This window comes from Numenius arquata, chromosome 13 (genome assembly GCF_964106895.1).
Source record: "Numenius arquata chromosome 13, bNumArq3.hap1.1, whole genome shotgun sequence".
In the NCBI taxonomy this organism is placed as follows: Eukaryota; Metazoa; Chordata; class Aves; order Charadriiformes; family Scolopacidae; genus Numenius; species Numenius arquata.
Genome location: NC_133588.1, coordinates 11,034,715 through 11,052,840, shown reverse-complemented (window position 1 = coordinate 11,052,840; position 18,126 = coordinate 11,034,715). Strand labels below are relative to the sequence as shown.

Genomic DNA, 18,126 nt, shown 5'->3' with positions numbered 1-18,126 from the left:
TCAATCTCCTTCATTAAGGCCTGCCAGGCCCATCCCCGGCATCGCGCAATAAAACCATTAAAACAACAACAACCCAAAGTAGCATCTTTAATGTGTCGGCTGTAACACCAGCCCCACCACCGATGCTGGCCACCCCACAGTGTCCCCCGCCCCACTGCAGCATCCCCCTGTCTGCAGCCCACCAGGGACCTGCTCACCCTGAGCAGGGTATCGCCTTGCTGGGGTGTCCCCAGGGACCTGGGGACTGCCCTCACCTCCGTGCCCCCCCCCAGCAGCTCCAAGCAGCTCGCCCCTGCCCTGGGCTCAGCGGGTGGCTCAGCACACCGGGACCTGCTCTGCCACTTTATAGCCGACATTATCTTTTATTGCCATATAAAAAACCCCGAAGCTCCAGTGGCTTTATGGCTGCAGCGCTGGCATTTGGCACTTCGCTGCTCGGCTCTGTGCTCCCGGCTGCTCACTCTCCCCATCACTGGCCATGGTGGGGATTGGGCACTGCCCAGACCCTCCTCCCCCGCCCAGTCCCTGTACTGGGGCTATGACTGGTCCCACTGCACCCACATTAGGGACATGACTTGTCCCAACAACCACGGTGGGGGCCCAACTGGTCCCAACATCCACAGCTCTTGCACTGGCCTGGGCAGATCAGAGGGTATCAGCTGGGGCGGGGGGGGAACAGGGACAGAGATGGATGGACATGGCCCCTCCAAAATAGGGTGACCCCTTCTCTGACTCAGCACAGCAGGGGGGGTCATAGGCATGGGCCGGTGCCATTTGGACCCAGCATCTGTGGGACCCCAAATCCCTTCACCCCAGTGGGAGCCCCAGTTTGCAGGGGGAGAGGGGCAGGGGTTGGCGGTGCAGGATTGGACGTCGAGGGTCCTGCTGCTGTGCCGCAGCCAGAGCCGTGCCACGGGCACCAGGCAGCTCCTGTGGCCAGCAGCACCGCACCACGACCAGGGACTGGCACCTTGTCAAAGCCAGTCACGTCTACTACCCCGGCGCCCCCCACGCCGTGGTGCCGGTGGCAGGGAACATCTGCTCGGCCACCCCGCTGCCACAGCACATTAGGGTCAGGGGCAGCTGCCAGGACCCCCAGCCAGTGCCACCGGGGCAGCTCTTTGCCGTGACACTGATGCGGGGCGGCAGGGCAAGCAGGGAGGATGGGTGGGATCGGACAGACAGACGGGCAAGTGAGCGCTGCTGCCCACACCAGGGCCCAGCCACGCCGCGGGTCACTGGTGACCGACGCTCACCCACTCATGGTGCAAATCCATGTCCCCTCTCACTGTCCCTGGGGACACTGACACCCCTGCCACCACCGCTCAGTTTCTGGGGACAGACAGAAGACAGCCTGCATCCCACATTCTGTGTCCCTTTTCCCTTTTCCCACGCCTTGTGCCCTACCTCTGTGTCAGTGCCCCACGCCTTGCACCACACTCCAAACGATGTCCCGCACCGGGATGGCACCAAGGGCACTTTTTCCCAAGAAGGGGAGCAGTGCTGGCCGGGCAGGGGTCCCCACGGCAGCCAAGTGGGGACATGGTGATGCCACCAGAGTCACCAAAACGCCGCGCGTTCCCCTGCCAGGCACAGGGCTTGGTTCCCCGGGAGGGCGAGGAGCCTTCCAGCCCCCCTCCGCCCTGCCCGGGGGGTGGCGGATTTCCAGCCGGGACCCCCGGGGACACCGCGCCGGCGGGCGGAGGGCGCTCTCCACTGAGGCACCCCGGGTGGCGGAGATCCGCCGGTGTCGAGGCCGGTGTCCGGGACGATGCTGCCACCTGGTGCCGCAGTCTTGCGGCACCGCCGGGACCGGCACCGGGGGTCGAGGGGGCAGCACTGGGACCAACAGCGGGGGTCGGGGGGGAAGCACCAGGACTGCTCTCGGGAGTCGGGGGCAGCACCGGGACCGGTCCTGGGGATTGGAGGGCAGCACAAGGACCCATCCCGATGGTCGGGGGCAGCACCAGGAGCAGCAGCAGGGGTCAGGGGGGGAGGCAACGGGACTGGCCCCGGTGGTCGGGGGCAGCACCAGAACCGGCACCAGGAACCAGGGCAGCGGGGCCGGCGGCCTTACCGGGGCTCGGGGAGCAGCCCGAGGCCGCTCCGCCCCGTGGGAACCCGCCGGGGCTGGGACACCGTGGGACGCTGCCGTCCCCCTCCCGAACCCGCACGGGCTCCGGCCCCGCCGCCAGCGCAGGCGGCCCCGGCCGCGGGAACAGACGGGGGTCCCGGGAGGGCTCGCCTGGACGTGGAGCGGGGCGGGCAGAACCGGTCTCGGTCCCGGTGCCGGTCCCGGTGCAGGTGCTGGTCCCGGTGTCGGTGCCGGACCGGCCGTGTCGGGGGCTGCGGGGCCGGGTCTCTCCTTCCCCGCCCGCCCCGTCGCGGCATCCCCGGGGCGCGCCCGGCGACAGCTGCCGCGTTCCCGCCCGCCTTGCCCCGGGGGCTGCGTACCCCCGGCTCCTCGCCCCGAGCAGCGGGGACCCCCCCCCGCTCCCCTCCGCATCCCCCCATGCTCAGCCCGGCCCCCTCCACCGCCCGCCCCGCCGGCCCCCCGCCGGGCCCCCGCCGGGCTGGGGGTGCAGGCTGCCGGCCGGGGGGGCGGCAGGGACAGCTGCCCGGCCGGGGGGGGGCCCGGCCCGCTCGGCAGCACATGTGCTGTCACTCAGCCAGCCCCGCGGTTATTTTAGCTCGGGGCCGGCGAGCGGCTCGGGGCTGGCGGCCGGACTGCGCCCCGCTCCGCCATGGGCCCCCCGCTCCTCCTCGCCTGCCTGCTCGCCCCCCTCTGCGCTCGGGTAAGGGGCACGGGGAGACGGGGAAGGGGTGGGGATGGGGATGGGGACGGGGATGGCGATGGGGACTCCCTTGTTCCGTGCCCTGGGAGGGCCTGCCAGGATGGGGAGCCCGGATGCGGTGCCGGGGGGCAGCGGGACCCGAGACCCTGCAGAGACATGTCCCTGGGGGCAGCGGGGATGGGGATGGGGGTGAGAGGGGCTTGATGCCCCTCTTGGGGCATTTCCCACCCCACAGATGGCAGCAGCAGGGGGGAGCTTGCATCTCCGGCACACTGCCTGCGTTTGTGAACAGGGAGATGGGATTTGGGGGAGGGTTAGGTGCTCAGAAACACCATGCTCCCCCCTTTCCCACTCCAGCTGCAATCCCAAACCCCCCCCTGCACCCCACTGTCCATGCATGTCCCCCCAGAGCCCCTCACCGCGGTCTCAGGCCTGAGCCACACGGAGCTGTTGGGGTTCTGGCCTGGACCCCACGGCCGGGTGCTCAGGGCAGGGGAACAAAAGGGGATCTGCAGGGCAGCCCCCCCAACAGCAGGGCCCCCATTGCCCCCAGTCACCCTCCCCATCTGCCCTGAGCTCCAGCGGCCTCCCAGGGAAGGGGTGTCTCTCCTGAGGAGGGCAAAGGGACAGCTGGAGGCTTCAGGCAGTTCCCGTCAGAGCCTCAAAACAAGCCCCTTGTCCTCCCCATCCTGTGGGACTGGCACGCAGCCCACCCCACATCCCCTGGCACAGCCCCACATCATCCCCCAGGGACCCCCAGCACAGCCATCCCCGCTGCCCCACTCCCCCACCCTGGGCAGGTTACCCACGCGGGGACCTGGGGCACCCCGGGACACTCTGGGGCACCCAGCGGTGCGGCCAGGATGGGTGCAGATGTGGGTGCAAGGCCTGGTGCTGCCCAGATGTTCTCCCTCCCTGGAGAGGGGATGGCCCTTTCCCTGGGGCCCCGGATGAGGGTGAGCCCTGATGGAATGTGGCACGGAGCTGATGGGGAGGGGGCAGTGTGTGTAGGCTGCATTCACAGCTCCCTGCCCCCCCTCCCAGCCCCCACACCCTTTCCCCACAGCTCCAGACCCCCATGCCACCCCCTCAATTCACTGACCCCCCCAGCCCAGTCCCTCATGGCCCCTAAACCCACACTAGCCCCCACAGCTCCCTGACCATCATTGCAGCCCCCCCATAACTCCTGCTCCCTGAGTCCCTGTTCTTAATCCCCCCACACCAGCTTCCAGTTCCATCCCAGCCCCCCTGGCTCTCTAACCCCACCCAGTGCCCCTTCTCTGTGCTCCGGCCGGGCCACCCATGCTGCCCAAACCCAGCCCTGACCCTTCTGCCCTCGCTGCCACATCCATGTGGTGACGTGATGGTGACACGGGGCCATAACTCCTACATCCCCACCACAGGGGTCCCATGGGGCACAGCCCAGCCATGGCATGGGGCTATGCCCAGGGGCACCCCTTCCTGGCAAGGCTCGCAGGACGCCTGTCACCATCACACCAGGATGTCAGGGGACCACCAGCACAAAGCTCCTGGGGGAGCTACACACGGGTGGCCTCTCTGCTCCCCCAGACCCAACCCAATCAGGGGGTCCCAGCACTGTGGACCCATCCCAGGAGCAAGGCCCTGCCCACTGCCCCGGCATCGCACCCCACTCTTGAGGATTTCGGGGTCACCGGCAGCACTGTTTCCCCCCCACAGGGTGCCAGCCCAGCCCAGCCAAGCTCCTCAGCCTCAGGTAGCCCCCAGGCCTGGCGGCAGCACGAGGGTCTGCGGAGGGTGAAGAGGGCCTGGGTGATCCCCCCCATCAGCGTCTCGGAGAACCACAAGCGCATCCCCCACCTCCTGGTGCAGGTAGGCAGGGACACACCCCCCCCCTCTCTTCCAGGAGGCAGGGTGGGGGGCACCCTGAGCAGAGGGATTGAATGGGGGCACCTCACGTGGGGGATATGGCATGGAGGGAGAGTCAGGGCAGACGGGGACCTCAGGCAGGGGACAGACCCCCCAGCCCTGGGACCACCAGCCCTGCTTTCCCTTGGGGCAGATCAAGTCGGACAAGCAGCAGCCCGGGGGGGTGATCTACAGCATCAAGGGGCCAGGGGTGGACGAAGAGCCCCTGGGCATCTTCTCCATTGACAAGTTCAGTGGGAAGGTCTTCCTCAATGCCATGCTGGACCGGGAGGAGAATGACCGCTTCCGGGTAAGGATGCTCCCAGCAGCCCACAGCCCCCTCTCCAGCGCCCCCCCCCCCCCCCGCATTGGGGTGCTGACCCACCCTCACTGCGCCCGCAGCTGAAAGCCTTCGCGCTGGACCTGGGTGGCATGACACTGGAGGACCCCACTGACCTGGAGATCATCGTGGTGGACCAGAACGACAACCGGCCACTCTTCCGGCAGGATGTCTTCACGGGGCACGTGGTGGAAGGGGCTGAGCCAGGTGGGTCCAGGCGGGGGGCCAAGGCTGGGGTGGCTGAGACAGCCCCCACGCTGGCACCCACCGGGGCTCTCCTGTGGCCACAGGAACCTGCGTAATGACAGTGGATGCCACTGATGCTGATGACCCCGACACGGACAACGCAGCGCTGCGGTACTCCATCCTGGAGCAGGGAGCTGCTGTCATGTTCAGCATCAATGCCACCACCGGCGAGATCTGCACCACGCGGCCTGGCCTTGACCGCGAGGTAGCAGGCATGAGGGGCACGGGTGGCACCGGGGCGGCACCAGGACTGGGGCAACCAGAGACCCCCAGCTGGTGAAACCACATCTCCAGCCATAGGCAGACCCAGGCATGGGGACAGGGTGGCCAGCATCTGGGGGATCTCTGGGCTCCCTGGGGGGTGCTGGCAGGGCACAGCACCCCACACCCCTCCTCCGCTCCCCCGCTCCTTTCTTGCAGACCGTGGGGGTGTACAACCTGACAGTACAGGCAGCTGACATGTCTGGGGATGGGCTCACCACCACCGCCACGGCCGTCATCTACTTGGAGGACATCAACGACAACCCTCCTGAGTTCACCAAGGAGGAGGTAGCAGCTGGGGTGGGATGGGGGGGATGTGTGTGGGTCAGTGGGTGGGAGCAGACACCATCCCCACGTCCCTCTCCCCCAGTTCTCCATGGAAGTGGAGGAGCAGGCGGCCGGCGTGGATGTGGGCAAGGTCTTCGTGCACGACAAGGACCTGGCTGGCTCACCCAACTGGCTGGCCAAATTCACCATCCTGGAGGGCGACCCCGAGGGTGCCTTCACCATCCACACCGACCCCTACACCAACGATGGAGTGCTCTCTGTGGCCAAGGTGGGCACGGGGCAGCCAGGGGACCACGGGGGTGTCCCATGGCTTGGCTGACCTGTGGACCCTCTTGGCAGCCACTTGACCATGAAGTGCGGGACCGCTTCGAGCTGACAGTGTCGGTGCAGAACGAGCAGCCGCTGGAACCCACGGCCCCCACTAGCCCCCGGGCACTGGCCACTGTGCGGGTGCGAGTGCGGGACGTGAACGAGGCACCCATCTTCCGTGAGAACCCCCGGCGGGTCAGTGTGCTGGAGGGGGCCCCCCCGGGCACTTCCATCACCACCTACACCGCCAGCGACCCTGACACCCACCAGCTCCAGACCCTTAGGTGAGTCCCAGGCACCTGGTCCCCTTCCATCACCTCCCGGCACCTGCCACGTTTGGGCTCCCATCTCCGCAGCCCAGGGTGGGTGTTTTTGGGAGGGGGTGACGGCATGCTCCCCCCATGCCCACAGCTACGCACTGCTCTACGACCCGGCGGACTGGCTGCAGCTGGACCCCCACGCCGGCACCGTCCGCACCAAGCGGGAGCTGCTGCACCCCTCCGCCTTCCTGCAGGGCGGCTGGTACATCGCCTTGGTCCTTGCCCGTGATGATGGTGAGCGACCCCCCCCTGCCTTGTGTCCCCCACCCCTCTGTCCCCCCCTGACCTCTCTGCTCTCTGCCCCCAGCCGAGCCCCCGCTCTCTGCCACTGGCACCCTCTCCATCGAGATCCTGGAGGTGAACGACCATGCGCCCCTGCTGCAGCCGACGGCCGGGGTGGTCTGCGGGCGGCCAGGCCGTGGGGGACGCCTGCTCCTGGGGGCCACGGATGATGACCGGCCCCCCCACGGTGCCCCCTTCCACTTCCAGCTCAGCCCCCAGCACCCCCAGCTCACCCGCAACTGGAGCATCACCCGCTTCAATGGTGAGGGCTGATGGGGGCGGGTTTGCTGCGTAGAGGGGGTCAGCGGACCCCCACTCACACCCTGCCCGTGACCCTCCCGCAGTGACCCACGCGGTGCTGGCCGTGCTGGTGGAGCTGCCTGAGGGTCCCTACTCGCTCCCGCTGCTGCTCCGGGACTCGGGGACCCCCCCACAGGAGCAGCAGCAGCTGCTGAACATCTCGGTGTGTCACTGTGGACGGGATGGCACCTGTGAGGACGGTGTCCTGGCCGCCGCCACTGCTGGGGCCGGCATCACCCTCGGGGCCCTCATGATCATCCTCGGCAGCATCATCCTCCTCCTTGGTGAGTGACACCATCCTCATCCGTCCCAGCTCCTCCATCCTGCCCCAACCCAGCAGCCCATGCCCTACTATGTAGCACCAACCCCAAACCCACCAGCACACTCTGTCACCTTGTCGTCCCCCCCAGCCCCCTCCATCACCCTATCCTGGTCCAGGACACCTCATCCAAACCCTACCCATAGCCCACATCACCCCATCCTGGTCCAGGATACCCCATCCACTCCCTACTCATGTTCTCCATCACCCCATCCTGGTCCTGGCCACCCCATCCAGTCCCTGCCCATGACCCTCAACATCCCGCCCCCCCCTCCATCAACCCCTTCTGACCCCTACCAAGACCCCCACTAACCAATTCCCTCATCATCCCATCCGATCCTTGCCCAGCATCCCCCACCCTGAACCCCTACCAGCATCCCCACCCCACTCTCCCAGCCCCACCAACTGCATCCCAACCCAACCCAACCGCCCTGTGCCCCCCATGCCCCCCCGTACCCCACCCTGAGCCCACTCCCCCTCTTCCCACAGTGCTGGTGGGGCTGGGGGCAGCGCGGGTGCGTGGGCGCCGGCGGGCTCTGCACAAGGGGCTGCTGCAGCGCTCGCAGGACGACATGCGTGACAACATCCTCAACTACGACGAGCAGGGCGGAGGCGAGGAGGACCAGGTGAGCAGGACCCACGGAGGGAGGGGTCCCGGGGAAGGGGTCTGTCCCAGCCCTGCACCCCTGACCCCCTCCCATTCCCGCAGGATGCCTACGACATCAACCAGCTCCGGCACCCTGAGCTCTTCCCGCCCCGGGTCAAGCCACCAGTGCGCAGGGACGCCCCGCTCAGCTCTGCCACCCCCCTGGCCCCCCGCAAGCTGCCCAATAGCCCCTCCGACATCGAGGACTTCATCAACGAGGTGGGGACAGTGCCTGAGGCCCCCCTTGCCCCCAGTCCCTCATCTCTGCTGGGGCTGACAATGCCCCTCTGTCCCCACAGGGGCTGGAGGCAGCCGACAGCGACCCCAGCGTGCCCCCCTACGACACGGCCCTCATCTACGACTACGAGGGCTCGGGCTCCGTCGCCAGCCCCCTCAGCTCCATCGTCTCCAGCCTGACAGACGAGGACCAGGACTACGACTACCTGAGCGAGTGGGGGCCACGATTCCGGCGCCTGGCCGACCTCTATGGGCAGTAGCAGGGATGGGGTGGGGGGGGGTGGGGGGCAGCAGGGGGCTTTGCACACGCATGTGCAGATGCCCAGATGCAGCAGCTTTGCATACGGATGTGCACGAGATGCCTGGTTGCGGGGGCTTTGCACACGTGTGTGCACCAGGTACCCAGATGGGGGGGCTCTGTACACGCGTGTGCACCGAGAGAGGCCTCAGGGCCAGGGTTTGCACGCCTGCGCACACGCAGACCCTGTGCCCAGCAAACCGCAGGAAGGCAGAGGCCGAGGACACAGGCATCCCTGGGGGGTACACCCCGGGGAATAAGACCCTGCAGAGCCGGGGGGGGGTGAGGATTCTCCCGGTTCCCTCATAATAAAGATCCCAGAAAAGGGGGCCGGTGGCAGGGGCACCGCACGGGGCCCCCGACCACGCCAGCCGCCTGTAGAAACAAGGCACTTTTATTGGCAGCTGGCAAGCACCCATCTCGAACACCCCAGGGGGGGCATCACCCCCGCCCCAGGACTCCCAGCACAGCTCCTCCTGGGGCAGGATCCGGCCCCGCCATGGGGTGGGTGCGCTGCTTCCCCCAGCCCAGCCACCGCACGTGTCCCGGGTGCACCCCACCGTCCCCACAAGCACCCACAGATGGGGGCCCCGGTGCTCCGTGGGGATCCTGGCACTGTGCTCAGCCCCCCCAGCAGCAGGGAGACCCTGGCCGGAGGGAGGGACAACGACACAGCTATGTCTCACGGGGTGCGGCCGGGGAGCCCAGCATCCTCTTGGTGGAGGCGGCGAGGCGGGAGTAGTCGTGGGGGATGCCCTGGGGGGCGAGGAGGGGCAGGTGGTCCTCACGGGGGGGCCGGTGGAAGAGGGGGGGCCGGCGCTGGCTCTCGCCGTCCTGCAGGGACTGGGGCAGGCTGCGGCCCTGGCTCTCCGGCAGCAGCATGATGCTGAGGACGGCGAGGATGGCGAAGGAGGCGAAGACCACATGGTGCAGGAAGAAGCCCCGGCTGTTGGGGATGGCGGTGATGGGGGCGGCCGCCTTGCCCACAAAGCTGGCCCCCATGATGAGGCCAAGCCCGGCACCCCTGCAGGGAAAACATGCTCAGAGCGGGCGCAGGGGACCCTGTCCTGGCGCCCCCCTACCCCAGGGTAGCACAAGGAAGGTGGAGGCTCCCCCCTTACCTGATCACAGTGGGGAGGACCTCGCTGGCAAAGAAGATGCTGAGCATGGCAACAGCGTGGGAGGCGGTGATGCCCACCACGGATAGGGTCAGGACAATGAGGTCCAGCAGGTCTGAGGTGGGGGGGAAACACCATCAGGGGTCAAATCCTGCACAGATCCCCCCCCAAGCATCCTGTTCCCACCCCCAGACTCCCAGCTGGGCGCTGCATCCCATCGCAGGGAGGGCGGGGGTCCCCCGTCCATCCTTACACTGGGTGAGGGCCAGCAGCAGGAGGGAGGAGATGCCGGTGAGGACGGTGCAGAGGAGGAGGATGGCGCGGCGCCCGAAGCGCTCGGCTGTCAGGCAGACAAAGAGGCAGGCAGCCACCTCGGTGCCCACCTGCACGAAGTAGGAGGAGAAGAAGTGGGGCAGGTGGGGGTCCAGGTTGCGGGTGAAGCAGTGGCGGATGCCGGAACCGATGAACCTGCGGGAGAGCAGGGTCAAGGGACCACGAGCGGGACCCCCACCCCAACCCCACACCCCCCCACCCTTCTGCTTGCTTACGCTGCGAATCCGAGGATGACACTGTTCTTCCAAATGACCCTGGTGCTGAAGATCTCGCAGACGGCGTGGTACCTGGGCTGCGGGGACCCCTCAGACAGGGACTCCAGCTCTGCCAGGACAGGGCCACCCGGGTTAAAGCTGGCACCATCCCACCACCCCCGGCTTTGGGGAGGGGGCCTGTCAGCCACATCACCCTCGGCAGTCCCCTCCCCTCTCCTCACACACCTGCGAGGAGGCTCTCCTGGTGGCAGGAGCCCTCGTTGGAGCTGGGGCCACTGCTTTCGGCCAGCGCCTGCAGGGTCTTCCTGGCCCTCTCCAGCTGCCACGTGGCCAGTAGCCATCGTGGTGACTCCAGCAGCAGCGCTGGGCACCTGGGGCACAAGCATCGGTGTCACGGGGCTCCCCAGGTGCCTGGCTCCCCTCCAGCGCTGCACCCCCCCCCCCTTCCCGGCTTCAAAGCGACGCTGCCCAGAAACCCTCAACTCCAAACCTGAGCAAACATTTACCCAGGTCGGGGGGGGGGTCCCCACGCTCCACCTGGAGAGCCCCAGGCAGCCTTTGATCCCCACCGTGGCCCTGGGCAGGGTGTGCTGGGCTGGGGTGCCGCCCTGGCACTCCCCAGGCATGGCTTGGTGCCAGCCTCAGGGCACTGCTCAGCCCCACCACGGCGGGGGGGGAACCTTCCCTGTGTACACAGCCCCGCGGCTGGGAGGTCCTTACCACCAGCAGGCAGCCAGCAGAGCCAGGATCATGGTGACGGCGCCCTGCAGCACCCGCCAGTCCCGGCACAGCACGGCCAGCCCTGGCAGCAGCAGCTCCCCGGCGATCCAGAAGAAGCCGGCCACCATCGTCACCACCAGCCGGTGCGGGGGGTCACACAGCTCCAGCCCTGGCAGGAGGGGCAAAGGGGTGCACCGTGGGTGACGTGGCTGCGGGGCACGCTGCACCCTAGAGCATCCTGCATCCCGAAGCATCCTATACCCTGAAGCATCCTACACCCTGGAGCATCCTCAGTCCCCATGCCACCGTGGACCCCCCGCCAGCACACTCACGTGCCACGTAGAGGGAGAGGAAGGCTCCTGCCAGAGCCGCCCCGAAGAGCAGCCGTGTGACCAGGACCATGATGAAGTTCATGGCCAGTGCCACGCTGAGGCCCAGGGGCACTGCCAGCACCAGGGACACCACAAAGGTGGGACGGCGGCCGAACCTGCCAGGGGATGGGCTGTGAGCGGGGCTGGGCATGGTGCCCCCCTGCCCAGGGGGAGCCACCCCAGAGACCCCCAGTTACCTGTCACATGCCAGGCCGGCGGCGACGCTGCCCAGCATCCAGCCCAGCAAGTGCGTGGTCTGCTCCAGAGGCACCTTCCAGCGTGAGGTGCATACCAGATCCCACTGCAGGAGAGGGGGGGACACAGTGGGGAGACCTCAGCATGGGGGTCCCGGCACATTTCCTCACTGCCCGCAGGGGTGGGACGGATGGGAGTCACGATCCCCATGAGTTGCCTGGGGGACTTCTGGCCAGCCCCCACCCCACAGGGGTGGATGTGGGGCTGGATGTGGAGGGACCCTGCCTGCTGTCCCCTCCCCAACACCCCAAGGCTCCTCCCAGCCACCCCCCAAAGCCCTCCACAGTGAGTTTCTCACCTTCTCCCTTTGACAACCCCCTCTCCCTTCCCCAGGATGTCTGGGGGCCCCCAAGCAAATACCCCAAACACCCCAAGCAAATACCCCAGGACACCCCCTGGTGCTCCCCCTGCGCATCCAAGGCTTTCCTGTGGAACCTTTGCTGGGGTCCCCAGCTTGTTCCTCCCCAGGCTCCCCTCCCTGTCCCCCTTCCCCAGGCTTCCAGCCCACATAGCCTCCCCCGAAGGACACCCCTTGGCCCCTCCTGCACCCAGGGGACCCCTCCCAGCCCCCTCTAGAACCACAGACCCACCCGGCCCCAGGGGTCCCCCACCCTCCTCAGGGTCCAACCTCCCCCCCGCCCGCCCCGCAACCTGGGTGACGAGGTTGGAGCGGAGTCCGGCGGCGGGCAGGGCGTAGTGCCACCCGCGGGTGCAGGGCCCGGTGCCGTTGGGTCGTGCGGCGGCGGCGGCGGCGGCGGCGGTGTGCGGGTACCGGTAAAGCTGGCAGGGGCTCCATCCGCCGCGGAGGCGGGGGACGGCGGCGCGGAGGAGGGCGGCCCCCGCCAGGCGGCGCAGCGGCGGCGGCAGCAGCGCGGCGTCGGGGCGGCAGCGGTGGGGCGGCGCCGCGCCCAGCGCCCACCCCAGCGCCCACCCCAGCGCCAGCGCCGCGCACGGCGCCCACCCCCCCGCCGCCCGGAGGCCCCGCGGACGGCACCCCCCCGCCGCCATCAACCCCGCCACACGGGATCGCTCGGGATCGGGGACGGCAGGTGGGGGGCGGCACCGCCGGGGACCGGCCCCCCGAGGGGACCGCCCCCGCCCGGCCCACGGCCCGCCCGGCTCGGACACCCCCCCCACCCTCCCCCGGGCTCTGCCCTCCTTAAGCTCCGGGTTCCCCCCGCACCGGTTCAGACCCCCCTAAGGCCAGTTCAGCCTCCAAGCCTGGTCCGCCGCCCCCAGCTCCGGTTCACGCCCCCCCGGCCCTTATTCACCCCCCAACCCCCGGTTCGGCCCCACCAGCCCCAGTTCACACACACACAACCCCCTCCCTCAAGCCCAATTCTCCCTCTCCAGCCCAGTTTGCCCCCCACCAAGCCTCAGTTTGCCCCCCACACACCCAGTTCACCCTCCCCAGCCCTGGTTCACCCCCCCCAAGCCCTCCAGACCAAGGCAGCCCCTTTGGGACCGGGGGACTCCAGACTCCAGGTGGTGACAGGGGTGCAGCCAGGACCTCCGGGACCACCCACAAATGCACCCAGGTCCCCCTGAACCTCAAAGGGGGCTGGTGACGTCTGCCCCCCCCCCCTCCCCTCCCCGAGGAGGGAACTGGTCAGAGCACCCAGCGCCCTGCTGAGCCCGTGGGAAAAGCCAACAAAGCAGCCAAGTTGCAAACAAGCTTTTTTTTTTTTCCTCTCTTTTTAAAATAATTTATTTACGAACACGACCTCTGACAGACAACAGCATCAGTAGAAAAAGCACATCTGCCTTCGCTTTTTGCCTCCCTCCGGGAAGCCAAATCCCAAAAGGACGTGGGTGCCAGGGGGCGTGGGGGGGTGCGCAGTGCCCTCGGTGCCCACCACCGTGTACACAAACGACGATGTGAAAAAATGACCCCGGTGCGTTGCAGACCAGGCAGCCTCACCACTGCTCGGCCCACGCACCACCATGAGAATCCCACCAGCACCAAGAGAAGGTGGGACCTGGCCTGGGAGGTACCTGCACCCACCTACGTGGCTGGGAGGAGCGGCACCGGGAGGAAAACTTACCCTGGGGACTCCCGAGCCTCCCAGCAGCGGGGTGGGAAGAGAGTACGGGACTTTTCTTGCTTTACACGGGCTGATTAAAAGGTGTCTCTGTGCTTACAGAGATTAATTTATGGTGGTTTAACAAAAGAAAGAACAGGGCTGGAAATGAGTTAAAAAATAAGTGCTACTTGTGTCCGCTTTCTTGTGTTCTGTCAGAAGAAACCCCTGGAGCAGAAGTAGCCACCCGGTCCTGGCGCTTGCATCGGTTGCCCACCCCGACCTGGCAGCCCTGGGCAAGGACTGGGGGTAAAACCCACTCTGGCTCCAGTAAGAAACTGGAGAAACTGGCAAGAAACAGTCCCGCTCTGCCTGCAGTGAGCTCTGGTCCTCGCTGGTGCTGCTGGTCCAGCAACAGGCCACGGCAGGAGCTGGGGGGGGTCGGGGAGGGGAAGGCAGGACCCCCTCCCTGGCTCTTATGAAGCTGCTGTGACATGATGGAGTGAAACTCGAGGTCCCTGGAGCGAGGAGGGTGGAAAATTCCTCAACTGGCTGCAAAGCTGGCGGCAGCGCGGGGGGAGCCAGGCACAGAGGTGTCCCAGCACAGTGGGGACCCATGGGGCTACTCAGATGCTGGCAGCGCGACCCGGTACTGCCTGTGCCCTGGTGACGGCTTGGTGGTCCACAGGCTCCCAGACCCCCTCGGCTGCCTGGGTTGAGCGAGAGCCTGCGCTGCAGAAAGAGGCAGATGGGGCTGAAAAGCAGTTTGTGAATTCAACGGGTCTCCTCTGGTCGCACCAGCACGGGAAGAGCCAAACGGCATTTGTAACACCTCCACTTCCAGAAAAATGCAGCCAAGATGTTCAACCAGCCTGGGTACCCGGCAGGGCTGAACAGAAGAGGCAGGAGAACCGGGCGCCAACAGTGGGTGTCCATGGGGGCCGTCCCCCAGCCCGTGCTGGGGTCAGCATCGGCAAGCAGAGAGGCAGGGTGGGCAGCCAGGACTTCTGCCTGCCGGGAAAGGTCAGGCAGAAGGAGCAAACAAGGCACAGAGGGCTTGGAAGAGGCACTTGAGTCCATCTCCAGCCGCATCCCTGAGTTTGTGCTGAGGACTGACTTTGCCAACTGCACTGAGCCTGGGCTGGGGGATACGGCTCCGCTGAGAGCAGCACGTCTGGGGCAGCCCCCCAAGGAAGAAGCCATGGTCCATTGCCAAGCTGGTGGCCCTTTCCCACCACAGGGCAGCCCCAGCAGACACCTGTGAGCCCGTGTGCCCCCAGCCCCGAAGCCACACATCATGTGTCCCCAGCCAGGAGGTGAAGCCTCCCCCTGTTTCTGCCGGGCTGCGGAGGAGAGCAGCCCGCTGGTGGGTGAGCTCAGCATGGGGCAACTCCTCCTGCCAGACCCAGGCACCATCTTTCCATGGGATTATGGACTCCTCTGGACTCTGCATGGGTGCGAACGCCAGGGCTGGTCCCAGTGGGGCCAAGCCATGCTCCCGCTGGGCACTGCCTCCATCCTCTTGATCCAGGGAGCACTGAGCAGACGCCCCAGCACGACAACCTGCATCCGCGGGGCAGCGCTGGGCTCCACCAGTCCTTCTCCAAGCTCTGCAGCCCCAAAACACCAGCTCCTCGACTTGCAGCCGCTACGGCTACATGGGGCACATAAAACTCACCAGCCCAAGCCCAAACGTCATTCTTCACATCGCTCTGTGGTCCCGGCTGGCACGTGGCACAGGGGGCTCCCCTCTCTCCACCATCCACCCTGCCACAGCCACAGGGTTGGCACCGCCGGCTTTCCAATTCCACCAAACGCAAAAGGGCAGGGGAAAGAGGAGAAAAATGATGTGGTGTTAAAGATGAGGTCAGCATCCGGAGATCCCTGCAGCACACACCATGGGTGGGACTACCTGTGCGTACCTGAGGGCATCAGACGGGCTTCCGAGTGACACCGCACAACGCCTTGGCCCTTATTTTTTCCTTGACAGGGAAAGCGCTGCCTGGGGTGAACTGTACATACAAAGATAATTTTAATTAATTTATTTATTTCTTTACACATAACTGAAAGTGATGTTACAGTACATAAGTTATTTACAACTGTGCAGTAATGTGTTGCAAAATAAATTATCTAGAAGGCAGCAAAAGTACATTGTTAATGTATATAAAAACTGTACAGCATTTATGGGATACAATTTTTCTTTATATGAGTATTGGCTCTGTAGTGTTTTCAAGTTATGTTCTCAGAAAGAGAAACGAAATGCCCAAGATTAAAGGAAAAAATATATAAACCACATGGATTTTACTCCATTAAAAACACAGTTGGCAAAGTCCTTTCTCTGCGTCACCATTTCCCCGCCCGCCGCCGGCCGTGCCGTGCCGCCCCGGCCCACGGTGCGCAGGCGGCTCCTCTGCTCTTCCCAAACGGTGGCGAGCGGCTGCTGCGGGGCCCCGCGGGCGCACCCCGGAGCCGTCCACACCTTCAGAGCCGCGGCTGCCCAACTTGGACGCTGTCTTTTTTTGTTTCTAATTGTTTTTGTTGTGGTTTTTTTTTTGTGTGTGTGTGGTTTTTTTGTTTGGTTTTTTTTTGTTTTTTTTTGTTTTTTTTTTAGACATACCCAGGATGGAACGAGAAACTCAAAACACCCCCCCCTCCCCCCATGGTTTCCTACTGCAGCTTCTCCCGAGAGGAGATCCGCGACCGGTGGAAAACAGAGAGCTGGAAATCACGGTGTTCACAAGTACATGAATCACGTGGTTGCTGGCCCCGCTCAGCAGCTTCTGCAACACACAAATGGTGTCCTTGGCCTCCTCCCTCCACGCCTCTGCCAGTCTCTCGGCCGGTGAGTGCTCGCTGCCCGCGCAGACCGGCTGCCTCCCTGCCGCAGCAGCCGGTTGGAAAGGAGATGCGCCCCGTCCCGCTGCCCGGCGGAGCTGCCGTCAGTCCGGAAGCGAGGGACGCGTTGTGAAGAAAGTGCAATTATTTTTCTTATTGTTTTGTTTTCTGCCGATAGCTGCTTCCTCCTCCTCTGACCAGGGATTCATCAGCAAGCGGTAAGGGTGAATGTGAGCTCGACCGCCCGACCTCGGAGGGCTCCCGTCCTTGCCAGTGTTCAGTGATGTCTCCTGGTTTTGAACTGTCATGCCGGCAAGAGCACAAAGTCATCGTTCACGTCGACCATTGGCACATAGAACGAGGGCACCTCGTTCACGCAGAGGGATTTGTGCCCCGCAGGGTCCAGCTCCTGCACCTTCAGCTGCCACTCCATCCTCTGCACTGCATTCAAGGCAGCAGCTTCGTGTTGCTGTCGCATGAGCAGGCATGTCTGGATGGGGGAAGAAAAAACCAAGCAGAGATGAGTCATGGGCAGGAGAGGGCAGGAAAGGTCCCACCTGGCAAAGGCAGGGGACCTGCAGCCATCGTGGTGGGCAGAGCAGCACGGGACGGAGCAAAGGATGTCACATGCATCCTTGGAGGAAGGAAACCTGGACTGGGGACGCCTGCTGAGCCCAGTTCCAACAGGAGCAGGGGCAAACCTGAAAAAGCCTTGTGAGCTTTTTCTAAAGCTTCTAAAGGCTCGTAAACACTCAAGAGCACTGACCCCGCTGGTGACAGCCTTCGCAGACAGGCACCATCAGCCCCAGTGGTGGCCCTCAGGTGCCTGAGAGTAGGGTCCTGCTCCCTTCATTGGAGCTGCCAACTCCCTCGGTGTCACCAACCGAAAGCACAACTGTCCCTGCTCCCTGCCGTGCCAGAGTTTGCCACCCGGAGCTCCACAGAGCACTCTGCAAATCACTGCATGGGCTCCTGCCACCTTGAAGTCTGCCATAGGTTTTGAGCTCGCTGTGTTGCTGGCAAAGAGCAGGCCCTGAGGGTTTATCTGATCGAGAAAGCTCCAGAACAGATGGAACGAAGCAGAGCAAGAGTCAGACAGACAACCCTAAGCAGAACGTGTCTCCCTTCTCCCTTTTTGGAACCAGCAGAGGCAACTGCGCTCCCGTAGTCCCCGCAGAGGCTCCCACCTCTCTGCCGTGCCACGCACAGAAGCGTCCCCCATAGCCTGACGCTGCCCAGACCACCTCGGGACACCAGCTCCCAGCAGATATTTGGAAACCACAAAGGCAGCCACAATAACAGCCGGGACCCCTCTCGGGAGACCCTCCCGGCAGGAGGCAGAGCAGCAGGACCGGGACCACCGGGGCTCCCGCGCCTCTCACCTTCATTCGGTCGTACTTGTCATCCACGTCTTGCAACCAGGAAATGAACTGTCGCGCGTTGAAACGGTCTCTGACCGATTTGTTTTCGTCTCCCTGAGCAAAAGACAGCAAAGTGGAATTACACCATAGATTATTATTATTTCTTTTACCTTAAGCAGTCTCAGGTCTAACAGGCCGTATCCAAACCCCTCTTAGGGCACACGCTCACCAGAAACAAGGTGCCTGCAGGGAGGGACAATAGAGGACGCTGCTCCCAGCTGCTCTGGCAGCTCTTTGCCGGGGGCTTTGGCCTCAGAGAGGCACAGACGCACGCCTGCACACACCCCCCCCATTTTTGCTGTCTTTGCA

The 18,126-nt window shown here is 65.1% G+C and overlaps 3 protein-coding genes across 3 annotated transcripts in view; 1 reads left to right on the top strand and 2 right to left on the bottom strand.

Moving 5' to 3' along the window:
• Positions 1-2,744: 2,744 nt before the first annotated feature.
• CDH15 (cadherin 15) lies at positions 2,745-8,909 on the top strand. The gene is made up of 14 exons (XM_074157868.1): positions 2,745-2,795; positions 4,494-4,646; positions 4,837-4,992; positions 5,085-5,229; positions 5,313-5,473; positions 5,689-5,817; positions 5,900-6,085; positions 6,157-6,410; positions 6,538-6,680; positions 6,754-6,990; positions 7,073-7,312; positions 7,837-7,973; positions 8,057-8,212; positions 8,293-8,909. Exons 1-14 carry the CDS (start codon positions 2,745-2,747, stop codon positions 8,488-8,490), a joined length of 2,346 nt encoding a protein of 781 aa, XP_074013969.1. The 3' UTR covers positions 8,491-8,909.
• A 294-nt stretch (positions 8,910-9,203) lies between these two features.
• Positions 9,204-12,548, bottom strand: SLC22A31 (solute carrier family 22 member 31). The gene is made up of 9 exons (XM_074157870.1): positions 12,192-12,548; positions 11,483-11,586; positions 11,247-11,401; positions 10,915-11,083; positions 10,420-10,565; positions 10,195-10,303; positions 9,900-10,114; positions 9,650-9,761; positions 9,204-9,552 (listed from the first exon to the last, which is right to left on the bottom strand). Exons 1-9 carry the CDS (start codon positions 12,546-12,548, stop codon positions 9,204-9,206), a joined length of 1,716 nt encoding a protein of 571 aa, XP_074013971.1.
• Positions 12,549-15,616: 3,068 nt separating this feature from the next.
• ANKRD11 (ankyrin repeat domain containing 11) overlaps positions 15,617-18,126 on the bottom strand; it is a 160,749-nt gene continuing 158,239 nt past the window's right edge. Inside the window, exons 13-14 of the mRNA XM_074158206.1 lie at positions 17,779-17,871; positions 15,617-16,886 (exon numbers count right to left, since the gene is read on the bottom strand). Coding sequence (XP_074014307.1) covers positions 16,701-16,886; positions 17,779-17,871 — 279 coding nt within the window. The 3' untranslated portion in view covers positions 15,617-16,700. The remainder of the gene's footprint in view (positions 16,887-17,778; positions 17,872-18,126) is intronic.

Bases quoted from the DNA above. Each gene is read 5' to 3' on its own strand.
- CDH15 (XM_074157868.1), top strand. From the start codon at position 2,745: ATGGGCCCCCCGCTCCTCCTCGCCTGCCTGCTCGCCCCCCTCTGCGCT. The intron at 4,993-5,084 runs GTAAGGATGCTC...CTGCGCCCGCAG, and splicing joins AGGAGAATGACCGCTTCCGG to CTGAAAGCCTTCGCGCTGGA. The intron at 8,213-8,292 runs GTGGGGACAGTG...CTGTCCCCACAG, and splicing joins TCGAGGACTTCATCAACGAG to GGGCTGGAGGCAGCCGACAG.
- SLC22A31 (XM_074157870.1), bottom strand. From the start codon at position 12,548: ATGGCGGCGGGGGGGTGCCGTCCGCGGGGCCTCCGGGCGGCGGGGGGG. The intron at 11,587-12,191 runs GTTGCGGGGCGG...CCTCTCCTGCAG, and splicing joins GCTCCAACCTCGTCACCCAG to TGGGATCTGGTATGCACCTC. The intron at 10,304-10,419 runs GTGTGTGAGGAG...CTGTCCTGGCAG, and splicing joins CCAGGAGAGCCTCCTCGCAG to AGCTGGAGTCCCTGTCTGAG.